The sequence below is a fragment of the Lytechinus pictus genome, chromosome 13 (genome assembly GCF_037042905.1).
Source record: "Lytechinus pictus isolate F3 Inbred chromosome 13, Lp3.0, whole genome shotgun sequence".
NCBI classification, from domain to species: Eukaryota; Metazoa; Echinodermata; class Echinoidea; order Temnopleuroida; family Toxopneustidae; genus Lytechinus; species Lytechinus pictus.
In genome coordinates, this window is record NC_087257.1 from 8,494,792 (window position 1) to 8,514,056 (window position 19,265).

At 36.2% G+C, this 19,265-nt stretch overlaps 1 protein-coding gene across 1 annotated transcript; it reads left to right on the forward strand.

The window, feature by feature from the left end:
• Positions 1–211: 211 nt before the first annotated feature.
• LOC135156388 (partner of bursicon-like) lies at positions 212–16,214 on the forward strand. The gene is made up of 3 exons (XM_064108744.1): positions 212–1,081; positions 3,713–3,985; positions 13,222–16,214. The coding sequence occupies exons 2-3, from the start codon at positions 3,749–3,751 to the stop codon at positions 13,372–13,374; spliced, it is 390 nt and encodes a 129-aa protein (XP_063964814.1). The 5' UTR covers positions 212–1,081; positions 3,713–3,748; the 3' UTR covers positions 13,375–16,214.
• Positions 16,215–19,265: the final 3,051 nt, after the last annotated feature.

The following is a 19,265-nucleotide window of genomic DNA, read 5'->3' on the forward strand; positions in this document are numbered from 1 at the left end:
GTATTTGTATGCTAACAGTTTAAATTTGTTAATTGAGTAACTTGCAGAGAAGGAAAACGATGTGACGAGAGTCGGCGGAGACGGATGGGTGGATCTTTCAAAATCATTCATGCGGCAAAATGAGAACACATATGAATTATCTGCGGCGGGAATACGGACCAGAAACAACAACACTGGGGTGAATGGTTTCAATGCCAAGTTTCCAAGAGGAATAAAAGAGGTAATTGAAGGAATTGATTGGCCTGGTTGTATTAATCACCCCATACCGCTGAACTGAGTAATCGTGATTCAGAAATCCCTTGCGAAATCGACGTCTCCGAGAACTTTTAGGAGATTATATGCCTCATTCCAGAAGGTGCTGTTTCAATTGCGCCCCCACAAAGGGTTTGATTTATCTACAATTTATTGATCTGAAAGTCAAAACGTATGCTGTTTACTTCTGAAGTTTGTGAAGCCAGCGTGGCTTGGTTAGCAAGTCGGATGGAAATTCTGTAACGATCGGACTCCGAACTGGACAGGTGAATCCCTCTTAAATAAAAAAAAATCGTCCTTACTCTCACCTTGCTCGATTAAACGCTTACCATTCAAATGACGCGCAATTTATTCCATCATCCTCTTTCAAACGCAGTCAGTCAAAGATGACACGCCAATATCAATGATGCCAGTGACGTCACGACTTCATTCATTGTGAACTTTTCTTTTTTTTGTAGTTACTTGGATAATTGGATGAGATCATTGATACAATTTGAAACGCTATCTCCACTTGCTTACCTTTCGGGCGTGCGTTGTGATTATCTTAACGCGACTGACCGGGTATGTCATCCAATATGTGCCAATTGGGAGTTAAATGAATGTTTGTCTCTTTAGAGTGCCAGTAAGAAATAAACAGAAAATTGAGTCTGCAGGATGTTATTGACGATACAGTACACGAATGTTTCTTCATATTTCGACATCCATAGTTAATTTTCCTCTTTACTTTCATCATTCATCAAACGGTAAATTAGTGCACCTGCTTGCTGCTAAATGTGGAAACTGACAAAGTTCTGAACGAGTTCTTATCTAACTACATCTAGAGGTTCAGGTTCGTATAGCGCATTATGAATTGTGTTGTCGACATGTTACATTATTTTGGCTAAGGGTTGTGCAGTACGATCCCTACTGGAAAGTATACACAGTGTGATCATGCAGTGTGTTCACAGATTGGGCTATGTGGAAATATCATTCACACTGCTAAAATGCCCAAATTCAACAGTGTGAAGATATTTTCACACTGTGGATACCTCGGCAGTGTCACTGTTTACGGCATGTTCACACGGTCGACTATGTGAGTATGTGATTCACACTGTTGAAATGCTCAAATTTAACAGTGTGAAGGTGGTGTCACAACCTGTGAACACACTGTGGCACTGTGGGACATAGTTCTTCCATGCAGTAGGCTATATACATTGAAAAGAGTAGATATTAATTCATAATAAATAATTACTTGTAAGTTGAATAAAAAGAGAGATGACGATTGGTTCTTCTAATGTTATGTTCGAATACCTGCATCTAAACACATGAGGAAAAGGAGGAAAATGGAATAGATATCAGTTATAAACTGGACGATCTCCGTCTTTGCTCATCAATGACACCTTCTGTTTCTGTTTCTGTTTGTGGTAACTCCCGTATAGGAACTCGGCAGGACAGCATTTTGCTGGTAAACGCCAAGCTGGTATACAACCAATTACCTTGGAAACATTTTACGTCTAGATTAATCAGTCATAGTGGCTGACGTAATAGACGACAGATATCACTCTTGGGCCTTTTTATCAAAGTGGAGACAATGGCAGAGTTGGGATTCGAACTCACAACCTTGCGATTATGAGTCCAATGCTCTAACCACTGGACCACACGACCTTGCCTGGATATAGGTAACTCCCCCGGGGAGAGAAACATGTGTAGTGTATCATGTAGTATTGCTGCTTTGAAAATATAGGCTAAGTTGCCGAAACATTAATCCGCATTTGCCGCACTTTACACAGGTTAGGTGACGTCAACAGGTAAAATGCATGTACGTAACTTGAGAACCGTTTCATAAATTGTTCATAAGTTATTCGCGACTTTAACAACGATTGGTGACCCACTCTTGTCCAAATGAAACACTCCAAATTATCAAAATCTTAATATAATCTGATAAATGTGAATGCAGTTTTGTAAAAGACAAGTCTAATAAAACGATGCTGATAAAAATTGGTATTACCATAATCTACCTACAGACATAAGAAATGAGATAGCCACACTTATGTCTTGGCTGGGCTACCTTTTTTCGAAGAATAGAATGATCTGTTGTATATAAGGAAAAGTTAAAACTTTTGTTCTCAGTACATAAAGAAAAAAATCCGAAGAATTGCCTCGAAATTTTCGGCTGCTAACTGCAGCCTTCCTCAGCGATGACCAAAATGACCCGTTTTGACCTAGTGACGTAGCGATCGACAATCGGGTCGTATATTTTATTGTTGTATATATTATTTCTCAATATAAAGTAGTCATCTCGATACGCTCCATGAAGTTAATTCGGACTCTTTGTTTGTCCTTCCTTGTATTTATGAAAGTCCGTACGATTTAATTTATTGAAACCACGGCGCACGAATCTACCTCAGTGTCTCAAGGTCGACACATATGAGACATGGAGTTTTCGTATCGCGAGGCAAAAAGCTATCAAGAACATAGAAGACGTGTTGTCAAATGCGCTTCATAGCAATCAAGAAGTCTTTGTCGAAAATCTGTAAGTCAAAACACATCATTTTCGACTAGGACTCCGGACAAACGACATATTTGTAATTTTTCTTCAGCTTCGAAACTTCGGACGAAACTGCGTAAGTCCGGTTTACAAGATTTCGTCAAAGACCTCCCAGCTATATATTCACTGTGATTTAGATTGCATTTTCAATGTATTTACTGTGTTATTGAATTCGTTCTGTGCCGCGGTGCATGAACTCCCTATTACGAGTCCGATATATTGGCGTCTTTCAAAGTCACAGAATCACTTGATGGTTTTTCAATATTCCGTGCCACTTTTCTTTGTTTCAGTTTCAGTTTTATTTTTTCTCAATTCCAACAAAATAGTAGACAAAATCCATCATAAATACAATTATAACAATTGAAATGTAATAAAGAAACATGTAACACAATATATATATATTCATCTAAATTATACATTTGAAACCTCAATATTGATCATAATATGTTTGTGGCTGAAAATAACATGCTGGAAATGGAAAGGTCCACTGTGAAGCTGTGCTTGTAAATCGTGGACCCCTCAAATCAAATTATTCATCAATATCAAATTACATAATTAAAATAATGATAGTGGCCAAAAGAGGGGAAGAAAAATGTGAAATGTTCTTGGGAGCTGTACATGTATGTCTTCACCTCCAGAATATCTCATTCTCATTTCCACAAATTAAGGTTGCTCATTATGCTTTCTAATAACAATTTCCTGAATTTCTTTAACTTTTTATTTCTGTTAAGAAATTACACTCCTGTGCAGCAGAAGCAGCAGTTCTTCTTCTCCGAGGAAGCGTTTCATGAAAGGACCTGTTGGATGTTTTATCCGACAAGTCCTGTTTTATCCGACAGTTACCGTTTTTGTTGTTAGTTCCATATAATAGCCGACACTGTTTATTTGCCGATTCACATTGTCTGTTTTATTCTTTCTTTCTCCTCTTTACAGTTCACGGTTAGATCACCCATCATCTGGCTTTACGCCATGTTGTTGCTCCTTCTCGTTCTCCTGTGCGGGGCGGGGAGCATTTCTCGCGTCAGTTCTCTCGCGGACGGCGAGACCTGCGAGCTGACACACGGCGAGACTACCGTGGATGTCGAAGTGGTGGACGACATCCAACAGCGAACTCTTCGATGTCGGAAACGAGTTCAAGTCAATCAATGTGAGGGTAAATGCATATCACAGGTGTCCCCTACGGTGCTACAACATGGATTCGATAAGGTAAATACAATTATTTCCCAAGAAATTCACCCGAAAAGTTTTAACATCTTTCATTAAGTTTGGATGCCTAGTAATCATTTTCAAATATCCCCTCAAATTGTCACAAAAGCCTATCGATTTTTTTAAGTATCGACTATGTGCATCAACTTTCACCCCCATCACCAGATCACCCAACGTATTTCTTCTCACCTAACATATCTGCTGCACACTTTACTTTCATAAATCTTGCATTCTTGCTCACATTATTAAACAAGTCTTTTTCCTTCCTGTTTATACTATGATTCCAGTGATGCTATATTATCCCTCTAAAGTGTCTAATTTCTCTCAATGTATTGCCCCCCCCCCTTTCTGATGAATATATGTATTCATGCTTGTATTAGCTGGGTTCCAACTTTTGCACGCGGCTACTCATTGCTCATTACCTCATCTGCACCAAAAAGACAAAGAATCTATTAAAAAGGTAGAAAATTTGCCTGTCGGTTAAATGAACTCGGTCTCGTCTAACTGCTGGTCCGCCTCCGTGGTCTTGTGGTTAAGGCATTGGCGTTCAGACCCAGGGACCCGAGTGCGAGTCCCGGCGGAGACATTTTTTCAACCTTTAATGCAGAATGGATGACAGCTCTGAGGGACATTGAGTAAAGCTACATATCTATTACAGTATTCTCTCATTTTCATTTCTTTCACTGTTTATTATTTACAAAGAGAGCTGCCACAAGTTGTTTGCATTTATGTATGCGTACACACACACACACACACACACAAATTCAGATTTCAAATATTCAGATTTCCCACTTTAAATCAGCTCATTTTTCTAGTTTCCAGTAAACACGGTAAAAGGTAATTTCCCATGTTACTTTGTTTTAAAATAAATATACGGTCTCCATGGTTACATACACATGAAACATCCCACCTTAGACAAGCAGGACATTAATATAACATTTAAGAAGGGCAGAAACAAGAGCAGTTCTCAGGGGAAATTAGCCGAAAGAGCCGAGTTTTACGCCTCATCCCGATGAATGGAAAAATTGTGAAATTAGGAATATATGCGTACGACACCTGTCAATCATAGATGAATTTCGAACGTTTAAGGCCTTACGAAATATGTTGCCCATTCTTTGTCAAGTTTAAATTGTTAAAGGGATGGTCCAGGCTAGAAATATTTATATTTCAATAAATAGAGTAAAATTCACAGAGCAAAATGCTGAAAATTTGATCAAAATCGGATTACAAATAACGAAGTTATTGAATTTTAAAGGTTTGCATTATTCCGGTAAAACAGTGCTAGGCATGTTAGGATTATTTAAATTTTTTCTACCAAGAACTAAAACAATTGGATTGACAACAGATTAAGGGCATTAGTTATTTATTGCCGCAACTTATTTCATCATAATGGAGACACATTAATTATACATGTATGAAAAAAATTAAACATTTATGATTTCATGTAACAACATAAAAAAAAGGAAAGTGGGGATGTGACGTCATCAGCCCACCTAATGAATATTAATGACGATGTGCATATAACTGCTTTCACAAAATATTTTGATAAACTTTAAAATTCAATAACTTTGTTATTTGTTATCCGATTTTGATGAAATTCTCAGCATTTTGCTCTGTGAATTTTACTCTATTTATTTAGATATAAAGATTTTCAGCCCGGACCATCCCTTTAATTAGCAAATATACTGTGCTCAAAGGTAGGACCTTTGCATAAGTATTCTATAACGGTCATTCGAAAGATACGTTAGAAGCAAAGAAAAACTCAAACAGAATTACCGCGCAAGGTTAGGTTTATGTATGGCGTGAATAAACTATTATTGCGTGTGTCATTGGCCCTAGTTATATAGGCTCAAATGTGTGGGTGGACGTGCGTGAATGATGTTCGCTCGCGTGTGGGCGCGCGTGATTGTGGGTGGTTGAGACTTGCTCGCATGGCTTGGACACACAACTTGACCAATTTCTCGATATCTGTCTACGGGATAAATTCTTTTTAGGTAATGTGTGAAGTGATAGAACTTCCCTTGTTCCTAAGGGTGTTATCTAATTAAAATGTTTTAACTGTTCCTGAAGTTATACATGAAAAAAAACACGATTCGATGAGTTTATCAGTTTCCATCAGATAAGGTTCAATATACAAACTTAGATGGATAATTAATGCGAGTGTATTTTAATCTTTGAAATAACAATGAGCTACTTTATATTAAAAAAGGGACATTCCTAGAAAATATAAAAAGATATATTTCAATTCGTCGTTCTTTGTATGGAGCTCATATAAACAAGCTATGCGTTCTATTTGGGTATTTTTTTTCTTTTCATTTCTTTATTTTATATTTCTGAAGTGGAAATATAACAAGAACCCAACAAATACAGTCAATCAACCAACATGAGCGAACTGCGCTCTTGAATCTGAAGTGGAGATTTAGAAAATAAAATAAAGCAATTTCAGAGGAGTTCGTACAAGTTACCTAATATAGGCCAAATTAAAATGTGCTTATTTTAGACTATTTCTTCTTGTTCATCAAAAAGTGAAAACTGCAAAACAAGATGGACAAATAATATATTTTAATCTTTAATTATTGAAATAAAAATATCAAAAGGGATCGAAAAGGCTTCATATTCACCTGGACATCATTTCCAAATATACAATAATAAGGTCTTGTTTAACGATGTTCTTTGTATTTTCATTATACATGTAGAATCCTTTCAAAGTTGATAGATAGGAAGGACCAAGATGAATACATAAATTCAAAAGAAATATTTTGGGTTCCACGTATTACTAATTTTTAGTCTATTCTCTGCCGTACTCAGAAGCCATCTGTTCTTGTTGCTATTTGCGCACTTGGTGAACAAGGTGTTTTGGGTCTACAGGGAGTTACTGGAAGTAAAAAAGAATGGATGATGAAGCAACAGCGAAATGCAATGAGAGGAAAAAACCGAGAAAGTTGGGAATTTACAGTGCTTGCAGCTACCCCCCAAAGAAACATGAATGCTATTCAAAAGACTTCCCTCAAAGAGATATATCCGAAACCATCGTTATTTCCCTTCCATTTTGGGTACCAACATATTATCTTGTCAAGTTTCTCTTTGTAAACGTGCTCTGGGTATTCTCTTTGTTGCCAAATCCTATTGTATTTACCCACCCGTCTCCGAAACCGATGATGATGATGACGAATGCGAATACGGACTCGCTGAATATGCCGTCGATTAGAGCATTGATATAGGGGCTTTCACATTGGCTAATGCGATCGTTTGCGATCATTTGGATACAATACATGCTGCACACAAATCGCAACGGTTGCAAGCAGTCGCACCACTTTATTGTGACAGGGGTTAAAAGGCGAGACGTTCGCGCTCTCCTCCAATCCGTTTGGGAGTTCGAGCAACTGTATAATGCATTATCCAAACGGAAATAGAAGTGGATCACCATGAATGGGAGATCGATATGGGGTCTCGACCCACAATACCACTCAATGAATTCCTTCTCTCACAACCGTTCGCCCTTAGAGGTTAAACATGAATCCTTGCTAAATGGGGGCAGTATTGATTGGGTTAAATCTGAAGTTACATTACTTGTTTTTCTTCCCCTCCGACACTCAAGTTGCAGTTCTGAGATACCTATAGGGTTCTATATGTATATAGTTCAACGTGTACTGGAATGATGATGATCGAACTAACTTTTTCTCTCAGTGGTATGTTGATTAAAAAAAAACCCACTAAGATAGAAAAAGGAATTCAATGTGTTCACTCTCTTCCATTAATGTTGAAATATTTTCCTCTCCTTCGTACGCTGAAAACCACCCTAATTTCAAAAGCTGATTTATTTATTGGTTGATTTTATTCTCCATTCACATGAGAGAATGATATACACTCTTAAAATGTTGGGCAACAAACTGTCCACACAAAAAAAAATGTTTTTAAAAATTCATCCAACTCTGGGTAGTTTTCAACCAATACTGTGTAGTATTCACCCAAAGCACACATTATTGTTATAAAATTACCCAGAATTGGATAAAATTTAACCAATTGTTGTGTGGACAGTATGTTGCCCAACATTTTTAAAAGTGGACAAAGTAACATATACAAAGGTAATATGTAACATGCACATTAATAATATAGTAGTCGTAATACAAGCAATGAAAATAAATAACAAAATATATCATTCATTAAATAGGATGACTATTCAAAGAAATGCAGGTGACCGCCATCGTGAGCCACTTATGCTACGCAATCACATTTTGCATATTAAAGTGTAAATGACAAACAAATCAAATGGAGGTCTTCATGGCATTGATGGAGGGCCTTGGAATTGTTTAGAAGCTCTTGACCAGTTGCTTACTCTACCCTCTTTCTTTGGCCAGTATATCATTATCGTCTGCTTGGGGTTTGGTGAATCTGGAGTGATCATCAACGGCCTCAATCTACGAGTCACCCAATACACTGACCGGTATTACGCGACACGACTGGCGTCAAGAAATGAGCGCCACTTTTGCTGTAACAAACGCGTGGCGACACCATGTAGGTTTAAGGTGTCAACGTGGTCAACCGATGGAATGCAAGCCGTGTGAGATGGGAGGGGTTTTGCGGGCACTATGTTATTATGCTTGTCTGTTAGTGTTGGGTAGTGCCGCGGTCACACCAACGAAAAAAACACACAACCGAGCGATGGTTTGTCATTGGAGTAACGTAAAAACAATGGTCGCTCTGGAGTCAATTTCGACAGTGTGACTAGGTCCTGGCAATCATTGTCAAGATGAACGCTTCCAAGGTCTCGTAATTACCGAATAGACGAGAATGAGATTCTACCACTTTTCTGTGGTGTCGCCTTCCTTTATCTTCGGAGCTTGAAATGATACATTGCAATATTTACAAAAGCATGGAACAATGAGAATGTAAATGAAAACTACAATGGAGAAAATTGAAGAAAAATTAGAAGAAAATATGCATATTAGATGAACGGATTCTGAATGCGAGTGGAGAATGTGAAGATAGGGCTAAGAACTAAATGATTTCAATATTCATCTGCTACAATTCACCGTCGCCATCTAGCATTACATGAATAAGTGAACATAATAAAGGTCTTGTCTTTTTTTAATACTGAAATTAATATTGTATTTAACCATTTTTTTTATGGATGAAAAGCACCCAGGAAGAAAAAAAAAACGAATTCCTGCAGACACGTTCAAGATCTAAATCGCCTGCACGGGGAGATTAATATATAACACATGTCAATGTATGGGGTGAAATTAAGATGGTATTTTTGGTCACTTTATACTGTATTTCACCTTTTTGAATCACTAAACAATGACTTCTGGGTGAGATTTTTTCTGGGTTTCATTTTTTTAATGACATCCACAGACGCAAGGGACAAGTGAGCCTTTGCAGCTCAGAGTTTTTAAAGTCAAATCATCCTATATGCCATAAAAGAACCGTATTATATTTGATGAGTGTTATGAACGAATGCGGTCCGAAGACGCATCCCTGACGTGTTTCTGGGCTAATATTGACCAATTAATTCCACCTTCATTGATTCCTTCCCCTTCCTTTCCATCTCATTACATTAAAACTGCACTATATTCAGGTTATCAGCCTCCACACGTGAGCTACGTGCTTCCTTATTGATGCTTATTTATCAAATAGAATATTACACGGGAGGTGAGTGATTTATTGGGGGGTAGCAGCGATTTTGAGCAGACACGGCCGTGTTCTACTCGCTAGTCTATCATACCATTAGAGTGGTCGTCACTCATCGTTATCCGTTGCCATGGTAATGATATACCAAGATGCTTTTGCGGGGTGAAATAATGGTTACATGTAAAAGGCTCCGCGCTATAACATAAAATATTGGACGCAAAAGAATATCATTGAATACTTTGCTGCAATCATGCAAGTATTCATTTATTTAGTCAATTTAATTCGATTTCATATCACTCCCTGAAGCATTAGAACTATGGTCAAGCACCAGAAAACAAATGAATAAACAGATAAGTAAAACAATAATCATAATGACAAAAATTATAATTATGGGGAAAGTACATTCTAGCGACTAAATAATTGAAAAATGCTTATTTTTTGCGATTTTACTATAAAGTGAATGGAATTGATTTGAATTTGAATTGAAATAAAAACAAATTACAAAGTAGTTATTTTTCAACCAAAAAAATAAAATACACATGAGATAAAATAATTAAAAGAAAGAAAGCAATCATAGAAGCAAATCAGTAAAAGATATATCCTTCATTCTTCTAATTTGTACTAACAATTAATAAAACTCGATGGATAACACGGAAAAGAAGGTCACGTATTAATGGACAGCTTCTGCCCTGACCATGCGTGCACGCTACAGTTGGTTTCAATGGGAGAGAGCTAAAAGATAATTAAGTTTGTTCTTCACGTGATCGACCCTATTAATGTTTAATCATAATTTAGGACGTCATTTGTGCGAATTTTGGTGGTAAACTTTGGATCCACTGAAATTGCAGTTCGATACTCGTTTCCGTCATTTTCTAGAGACCTGTTTGTAAAGGAGTGTTTCATTATCCTATGCCAACATTCTCCATCTCTGGGTAAATATTGTTCATGAATTCATAACGACTTTGCTTCTCTGTACACACAGTGTAGTCAAACTCTTCCTTTCGTGTAATCTATTTCCACTTAAAAAGAAATCAGGCTCGTTGTAACCCTTTCGTGGAAATATTAATCACAGATAAAAAACAATATATGGATGAACCCTTATATTTTATTCTTCCACTTTACTCATCAGTGTGCACTATCACCCCTGGTGGGTGTTTCACCTTTCTTATACGCGCGTAACCATCGCCAATGAATATACCATTTACCACAATAAAGGATCACCAGTCGTTCTTAAAGTCGCTCTTAACTTACGAACAGCTTTATGAAACGGCCCCCGATTTCGCAGGAAAACAATCCACACCCTTTCTGCGCATCTTTCCCATCTCTCTGCGTGCTCCTCCCGAGTCCCCTTGCTAAATCCTTTACCACCCCTCCCACTCCTAAAGATCTTTATCTCTCAAACTCTCTCGCGTCTCCTCTGTCGTGTCTGTGTGATGATATTTGCCATTTTATGATCTGTAAAAGCAGAATGATAAATTTCATTTTCTTTTCTGATGTGATAAATACTATTTCCTTAACTCCATAATGGGGACTAGAGATTGGTTATATCCTCTTGATAAAGAAATGGCCTGAAAAAACCAAATTGTAGATCTTAACATTAATTGAAGAGTGGCAAAATGATTGGATATGATAATGGAAATGCCGTCGGCTATTCTACTATCACGCTAGGCCTATCATATAAACCTTAAAGAAAATCATCGTCATTAAATATACTGATAGTTGAATGAAAGGGCTGTTTCATAGTTCTTGACATGAAGGTTTCTTTGAGAATGAACAGGAAATAAAGCAAATAATGGGAAGGCAAAAACTGCAAAGAGCGACCCCCCTTTTGAGATATATTAAGAAACAGTCGATGGGAAACTTGTCGTCGTGGAAATATCCAAATAAAAAGCACCTGCTTCCAGCGCTATTTCCGTTGATGCTTGTTTGGAATACTTGCCTTGGTACTCTTGGCTCTTAATCAAATGAAAAAAAAGAGAGAGAATAATTGTTTGGTCAATGTCTTGATACAGTGAAATAGACTGAATAATATGTTTGTTTGATATTCATAGTGTCTTATGGAATTATATTTAAGTTTGTTAGCTTCCGCAATGTGTGTATTCATGGTATTCCATTGAGTAGGAAAGTCTTTATCTAATAGACTACATTTTAATAGCATGGGAAATATTAATTTGTCAAAGGAATGGAAACATTTAAAACAACAACCCCGTCCCCCTAATGTTAGTAAATTAATATTCTTACAATCCGAACTACCACATATTTAATTCAATTCAATTCAATTCTTTTATTCCATTTCCATTCAAAACATATTATACAAAGTAATATGAATCAGATACAATTTTACAGATTATTACATTCTTACATCGTAATAAAAAACAGTATAAAATTTAGCACAAATGGAAACGTAAACAGAATTTGCCTGATTAAATCCCCCCTCCCCCTCCAAAAAAAAGTATACAACCTGCCGTCGTTACCACTTTTTGCTCCGAAGACAATGCTCCGCTGTAAATTTCACAACCGAATGGAATGACCCACTGCAACCCTGGATCTAACACTATACCCTATCCTAAAACCTCAAGGCCATGGCACACCTTACGACTGTTCGCGATCCGATTTTGGAACAAATCGCATTTTGCTCATTTTCTGAAAATGTGAATGGAACATGTCATTTTATTTGAGGTTAAAATTTATTGAAAGAATACTAATATAACAATTTTGTAAGATTGTAAGCCTTTATTTTGGAGTAAAGGCCAAATTAGTTTCAAATCGTAGCCAATCTTGCGACTGCTATGACGTCATTACGACTAGATATAAAATTTGCTTTTATTCTAAGAAGGATGTTAGCATAGTCACAGATTTGAACATAGGGATTCGTATGATGATTTTGAACATACACAGTAAGATATAACATATTCAAAGTCTCAATATTAGCATCGAATTCTACTACGTTTTATTCCAAAATTGAGTCACAGACCAATCGCAAGGTGTGCGGTCGCCTTTACCCTAAACCTAACATAAAACCCTATTACAAACTCAGCCTTATATCGTAGACGAACTCCAAACCAGGGGTAATTGTCGCAGGAGCAAATGACGGGTCACCACTTCGCAGAGCCGAACAGTGAAAATAAAATGCCCCAGAATCATCATATTCAATTCGCTAAAACACAGGCATCGGTGATTCATTTTATTTGCTGAAGATATCTTTTTTTAAATTAATTTGAAGACTTTTTGTTCATAATGAAATATTGACGATCGTGTTAATAATGAATGATTGATATACTCATGATCTAAATAAATTCTACAATGCAAATACGTATGTTATTGTTTAGTCTGTTTTAAGAAAACAAATTTTATTTAAAGCAAGGTTAACCCTGATAACGATGGACAAAGAGAACATTGACGTAGAATAGCGATACATCCATGACACTCCTCCCTGACAGAGTCAAAGGAGCCAAAGAAAGTTCATAACCATCCTCTTAACAAGAATTGTATGATTAAAGAAAGCAATCTAGGTGTTATCTGTGAACGCATCTATATGCCTTCGGGGATCAGCTACTTCATATTCTTTACGTATTTGTCTTCATTTCTTTCGATTGCTCTTCCAGAAATGCCACTGCTGCAGAGAACATGGGATGGTACACAAGAAGGTTGTCTTGACAAACTGCCACGACGCCCTAGGAGTCAGAGCCCCAGATTTTACTCATCAAGTAACGCTAAAACAACCCCAGGCTTGTCGTTGTCAGATCTGTACATTCTGAGATTTGAGCATTTTATTTTCTTTTTACCACTAACTTTAAATTCCAAAATAAAGATTATGACAATAAGATTATCTATTAGTTTTTTTTTGTAATGTAGACGTGCTCTCGTGTTTGTTGACTAATCTATCATCGGTTACATGATTATACAGATTATTACTTCATTTGAAAATCTGTAATTTTGTAATGCATTTAATTGCAGACGTAAACATACCATCATTCATTAGCACTTTCTTCTAATGATTTGATATTATCTGCTTTGTTATATTAAAAAAAACAATTTAACCTTATTCATGTGTCAATAATTTGTTGTCATGTTCAGTCATTATGCAAAATGAGGCATTCATCTTAATCTGGAATAGGTAAAGATATGGCATAGAACAAGCCAAAACTGAACCGGAAACACAACAATGACAACAGGTCGGAGTTAATCATTTCGTTACGTACTTCAATTTAAAAAAAAAGAAGCAATAAAGTAAACAACAATGTCGTACTCTGAAGGCTATCCTCATTACATTTGAGCTTTTTTCTTTCTTTTTAAAAACAGGTGAAAGCATATTTACCAAGAATGCTCCATTTCTATTTATTTGAAAATAGGAAAAATAGCACTGTTGATTACACAACTTGCTCAAGGGCATAGGTGCCGTGCCGGGGATCGAACCCCTGATTTAAGTGTGTCTAGACAGGTACCTTAGACCACTCGGCCAAGGCATGTCCGCTGAGCTATCTGTGCCTTTAAACGATTATCTAGGTTTATGCATTCAGGCATTCAAAACTACACGGTTTTCATTATCCCTTTTTTATAAAAATAAAAGTGGTCCAAGAATTAAGCCCTGAGGTACCCCTAATTTGGCGGTTTAATGAAACTTGGGTTTGAATCTTTCAAGTTCTCTGTTAACCTTTTAAACAAGAAATGAGTTCAAGTAATTGATTACTTTGTTTAATACGGTAAGGGATTAGATATCAATCATTTTCTAGAATACTTAATCAAGATTTCTATAACGTCATGCAAGATTAAATTTCATGAATAATATGATTATGAATATAGAATTTAAGGTGAAATTACTACTGTGCTGTTAATTTTCCGGCCGAAATGGTTCTTGAAAATATGTGTTTCCACATTTTTTTTCTTCTAATTTCGAGGTCACATCTTTTGGAAAGTAAACCCTTAAGCAACGACAATGACAAGGTCATGTTGCTTGAATTTTTCGTTCCATCATCTTGATTAAACGTAACAATGTGTGTATTATGCTTACTGAACGAAAAGTTTATGAAAGGAGGATAGGGTTTTAAACGCTTTACAAGTGAATTTAACTATTTCCATAACAAATTTTCCGAATGGAGTCTCATGTCGACGTGTTAAACCTGCATGAATCCTTTATCGATTTTTTTATTTTTTAAAAGTTGACACCCTAAAAAAAAAAAATTTTGAAGTTAATTGAAAAAAGGTGATATCATGATGACATATAATATTTTTCAAGGTTTACTTCACGTTTGATATATTTCTTCGTTTTGACAAAATTAGTTTCCCTTTTATCAAAGTGTGTGATCTCTTCAAGTAAAATGGAATCTAAAATAACGTTTTTTTTTAATATCTAGATCAAGCAAAAAATCTTATTTTTTTCCATAAAAACGGATGGAAACCTATAAGGTTGCCGATTTACTTCGCCCAATAGAGTGATATATAGACAATAGTGTATGTCGACGTGGGGCCGCAGAACGATTATGAAGGGGGTGGCTGAACTTATTTTAAGGAGATAGATGAAGATGAACCCCCCCCCCCCCCCTCTTCCCCGGTTCCGCGGCGCCACCTATATGGGACATTCCTGAAATTAGTTGTCTCTGTTTTTATTTATATAAAGTTTGTTATGCTACGAATAATCATGACTTAAGAAGTTTAAAGGGGGAATGAATTGTGTGTGGTCTCTCATTGACTGTGTGTTATAAATACATAGTCTTAAAATATACGTTTTCAGATATCTACTATGTACTACAGAGAATAAATTGACCTATAATTGTATTTGTATAGAGAAATTAAAATGTATTGACAGGAAAAGTAATCGTTTTGCTACTTGGTAACATTATCATTGCGGTATAAATGTATTGAGTAGTTAATAAACATGTCATCATTCAAGTGGGTCTATATTACTAGACTACACCAGAATTATGGGTCAGGAAACTGGCCAGGTATGAGAAGTTGAGGACTCGAAATAGCGCTATTGGTTCGTATCTGCTTTAAAATGACGTATTATGGAGAAAATGGGGGTCAGACTTACCAAAGGAATTATTATAAAATTACCCCCATGCACATAGCAAATAACTATATATATTAAAATTATTGTATTAATTGTAGCATTATGTATTATATATCTAAGAAATAAAACTTAACATTTGTACTTGTAAAAATGCTATATCAGGCATGTCAGGAATGCCGTTCAAGGTGCAACTATCAGATAGCATTAGGCTTAGTCGTGTTAGTGTTGAAATAAAGGTAGCGATTGCACACTTAGGAATGTGAGATGCGACTTTGCGCTTCGAGTGTGATATAATTGGTAATAATATTCGAGGTTAGAGAGCAGATTGAAGTTATGCAAACCTGATTATATAAAAAGTGGCTCAATTTTCCGAAAGAAATGTCTATTCAAAATCTTGCTTACAGGATGTGGAAAATAATTATATCGATTTGACTGTAGTCCCGGGTAAATGGTTATTTGAATTTTGCTAGAACCACAAAATGCAAAATGAGTGAATAAAATGTACTCTTGAGTATTTTAAACATCATGTAAAGTTATTTGTGTACAATATGTTTCGAAAAATAAACACTTCTTATATTAAGCACTTCATAGTATATGTTTGAGGTATATGACAAATTTATAATGTGAGTATTATAAATAGGTGGAAGAATGCAAGTGGTAGCAGTAATAATGAGAACTGTATTATGGAGGTAGTAGTAGAAGTGGTAGTGTGAGGAGATGATGATGATGATGATGTAAATGATGATGATGAAGATAATGATGAATATGATGATGATCATCATCGTCATCATCATGATGGAGAAGAAGAAGAAGAAGAAGAAGATGATGATGATGATGATGATGAAGGAGAAGCAGCTGGTGATGATGGTGGTGATGATTATGATTATGAGGATGATGATGGTGATGATGATAATAATGATGATGATGATGATGATGATGATATTGATGATATGATGATGGCGATGATGATGGTGGTGATGGTGACGATGATAATGATGATGATGATAATGATGATGGGGTTGATGATAATCATGATGATGAAGATGATAATCACGATAATGATGGTGATGATGGATTTTGATGTATACTAAGGGAAGAAATGCTGTCAGTATCATATCTAAAGTAATATCGATAATGTAAAGGTTAGAAGAATATAAACTTAAAATACGAGCTGAAAAAAAAAATCACCACAATAAAACACAAAGATGCTATGTGTGCGTGGTGGTTGGGGCGACAATATGTGGGTGCGTGTGTATAGGGTGTGTGAAAGGGTGTGTTGTGTGTGCGCGTGCGTGACTTGAGGGAGGGAGGTAAAAGGGTGCGTCTGTATGTACACCATCTTGCACGCGGCTCGGAGGGGTGTGTGTTAAAATAATGTCTTTCGTTCAAGTGTAACGCCATCCCAGACATTCTTTTTCCATAATCATGAAATTGTCATCTAGTATTGTTCTTTAAAAAAAATATTTTTATGTAGCACTCGTCATAATGATCATTAGGACACCCACTCATATTGTATTGAGGTCAGACATGCAATTATTTTTTTAATATCTTCTGGGCATTTTGGACCGAGTGGATTATCCTGATACTTGATAAGCAATGACATAATCCAGATATCAAGAGCAGATTATTGAAAATGATGACCTGATTAATTCTTTTTGGTGGGGATATGTATTGGGGCAATTAGGCCCTCATTTTGGTTAATTTCAAGAAGTTTCAACATGAAAATTTTACATTTAAATCGTGCCAATCTAATCGTACCCGGGAGATTATATGTTACTCATCTTTAGGACAAAAACATAAATTTAGGTAAAATACAAGAGGTTTTATTAGGTATGTTGAATGTTTAAATATTTTCGAATTATCTAGGTTTTATACCAGAAATTTCATATTATACATGATTGAAAAGAACAAAGATATAGCGTAGCTCTAACATCTTTGGGCAAGAGAAACGTCTTTTTAAAGATTTCTTTGAAATAGTGAAGGGGCATCATAAAGGAGCATGTTTTCAAAGCTTTATATTATTGTAAAATGTGTGAGGGGACGCTTTGATTTCCAATAGATTAATCACGTCTCTGATCTAATGATAACTATGTAAATCTTTTGAGACTTATATCAGAGGGTTCTATTTTGTGTGTCAATTAATTTAAAAAAAAAACGAAAAATCTGCTGGTTTCCAGGTCTATTCTTTTTTACAAAGACTTTACTCGTATAGTCCGGAACTCTACTTGGAAATCGTTGTAATGATCAAGGTCTCAATAACCAAACTCGAACTTTTTGTAAACATACTTTAACACATTCCAAAAACACACACACCCCCCCCCCCTCCTCCTCCCTTTCAATATGTCTGCTCAATATTTCTCTTAACTTTCTGCTTCCTAGATTATGAACTTTCATTCTAAAAACACTAAGTAAAGAATTACCCAATATTGGGTAGAAAGGGAACACGCATGTTTGTGTGGGTATTTTTTACCCCATATTTGGCAAAATTAATGTTTTAAGGGTAAATTTCAAACGTAAAATTTACAAAATATTTGGTATATTTTTACCCAACAAACATGCATGTTCCCATTTTACCCAATATTGTGTAAACCTTTTTTAGAGTGCTTGAACAGGAGTACCATCTGGGAGAGAAAGACATGACCCAACAATTCGAAAGATGGGGCTGCATATGTTATAATTTGCCCCCCCCCCCCACCATCTTTTGGAATAAAATAATTTCTACGCATGGAAACTTACAATATTACTGTTAAGTCATGACAAATTAACTCCATGCATAAGCTTCTACACATAAGCTTCTACGCATTAATGGCCCATCTTCGATGACAAAGTTTTAAAAGCCCCCACCATGAGAAGGGGTAGCCTATTTCTACATCCTCCTCTCGTAGTATCGCCCCCCCCCCCCCTCCTGTCAGAATCTCATGACATCCATATAAACACCATTGCAGTGCCGTTGGAAGATGCTTCTCGCTTTTTTTTTTGCTGGCCTTACAAATTGCATTATATCAGAATGTTACGTCATGTAAGGAGCCAGTATGCTGCTACTGAAAAAATATTTTGCCTTTGAGATTCACCAACTTCACCAAAATCTAATTAAACAACTTTCCACTTCTGTTCGTCTACACAGCCTACTTAGTTGATTAACAAGGGCGAAAACAAAATTTCATTAAATTCAAGATTTTTCTTATTCATCCTATAACGTGCAGAATTATCTCATAAAGTATTAGAATGTGGACGGTGTTGTCTTGTATTGGATTCGTCTTGAAGCACCTCTTACATTATTATTTACTCCTAGAATTTCTTCTTCAATTCATGACCAGAATGTTTTTCTCTCACTTACTTAACTCTCGAAATCTATTATGCAAAATTGTATATTCTAGGGCATCACTGCCTGCTTTCATGCTGCGTTTACAAATTAATCTTAATTAAAGAATTTCTAAAATTGCGTACAGGTATCCTGTTTTGCTTCATGAGCGTGTGTGCAACCCAGTGTATGGCGCATATTTATTGTTTTTATTTTTAATAAGAGCGCTGTTAATAACCAAGCAACAATAATAACCCCAGAAAAAATGGGGGGGGGGTGAACAAGCAAGATTTTCACAAATCGGTCGAGAGAATGGGATTGTGTATGTTTCACGATTA

Bases quoted from the DNA above. Each gene is read 5' to 3' on its own strand.
- LOC135156388 (XM_064108744.1), top strand. From the start codon at position 3,749: ATGTTGTTGCTCCTTCTCGTTCTCCTGTGCGGGGCGGGGAGCATTTCT. The intron at 3,986-13,221 runs GTAAATACAATT...TTGCTCTTCCAG, and splicing joins TACAACATGGATTCGATAAG to AAATGCCACTGCTGCAGAGA.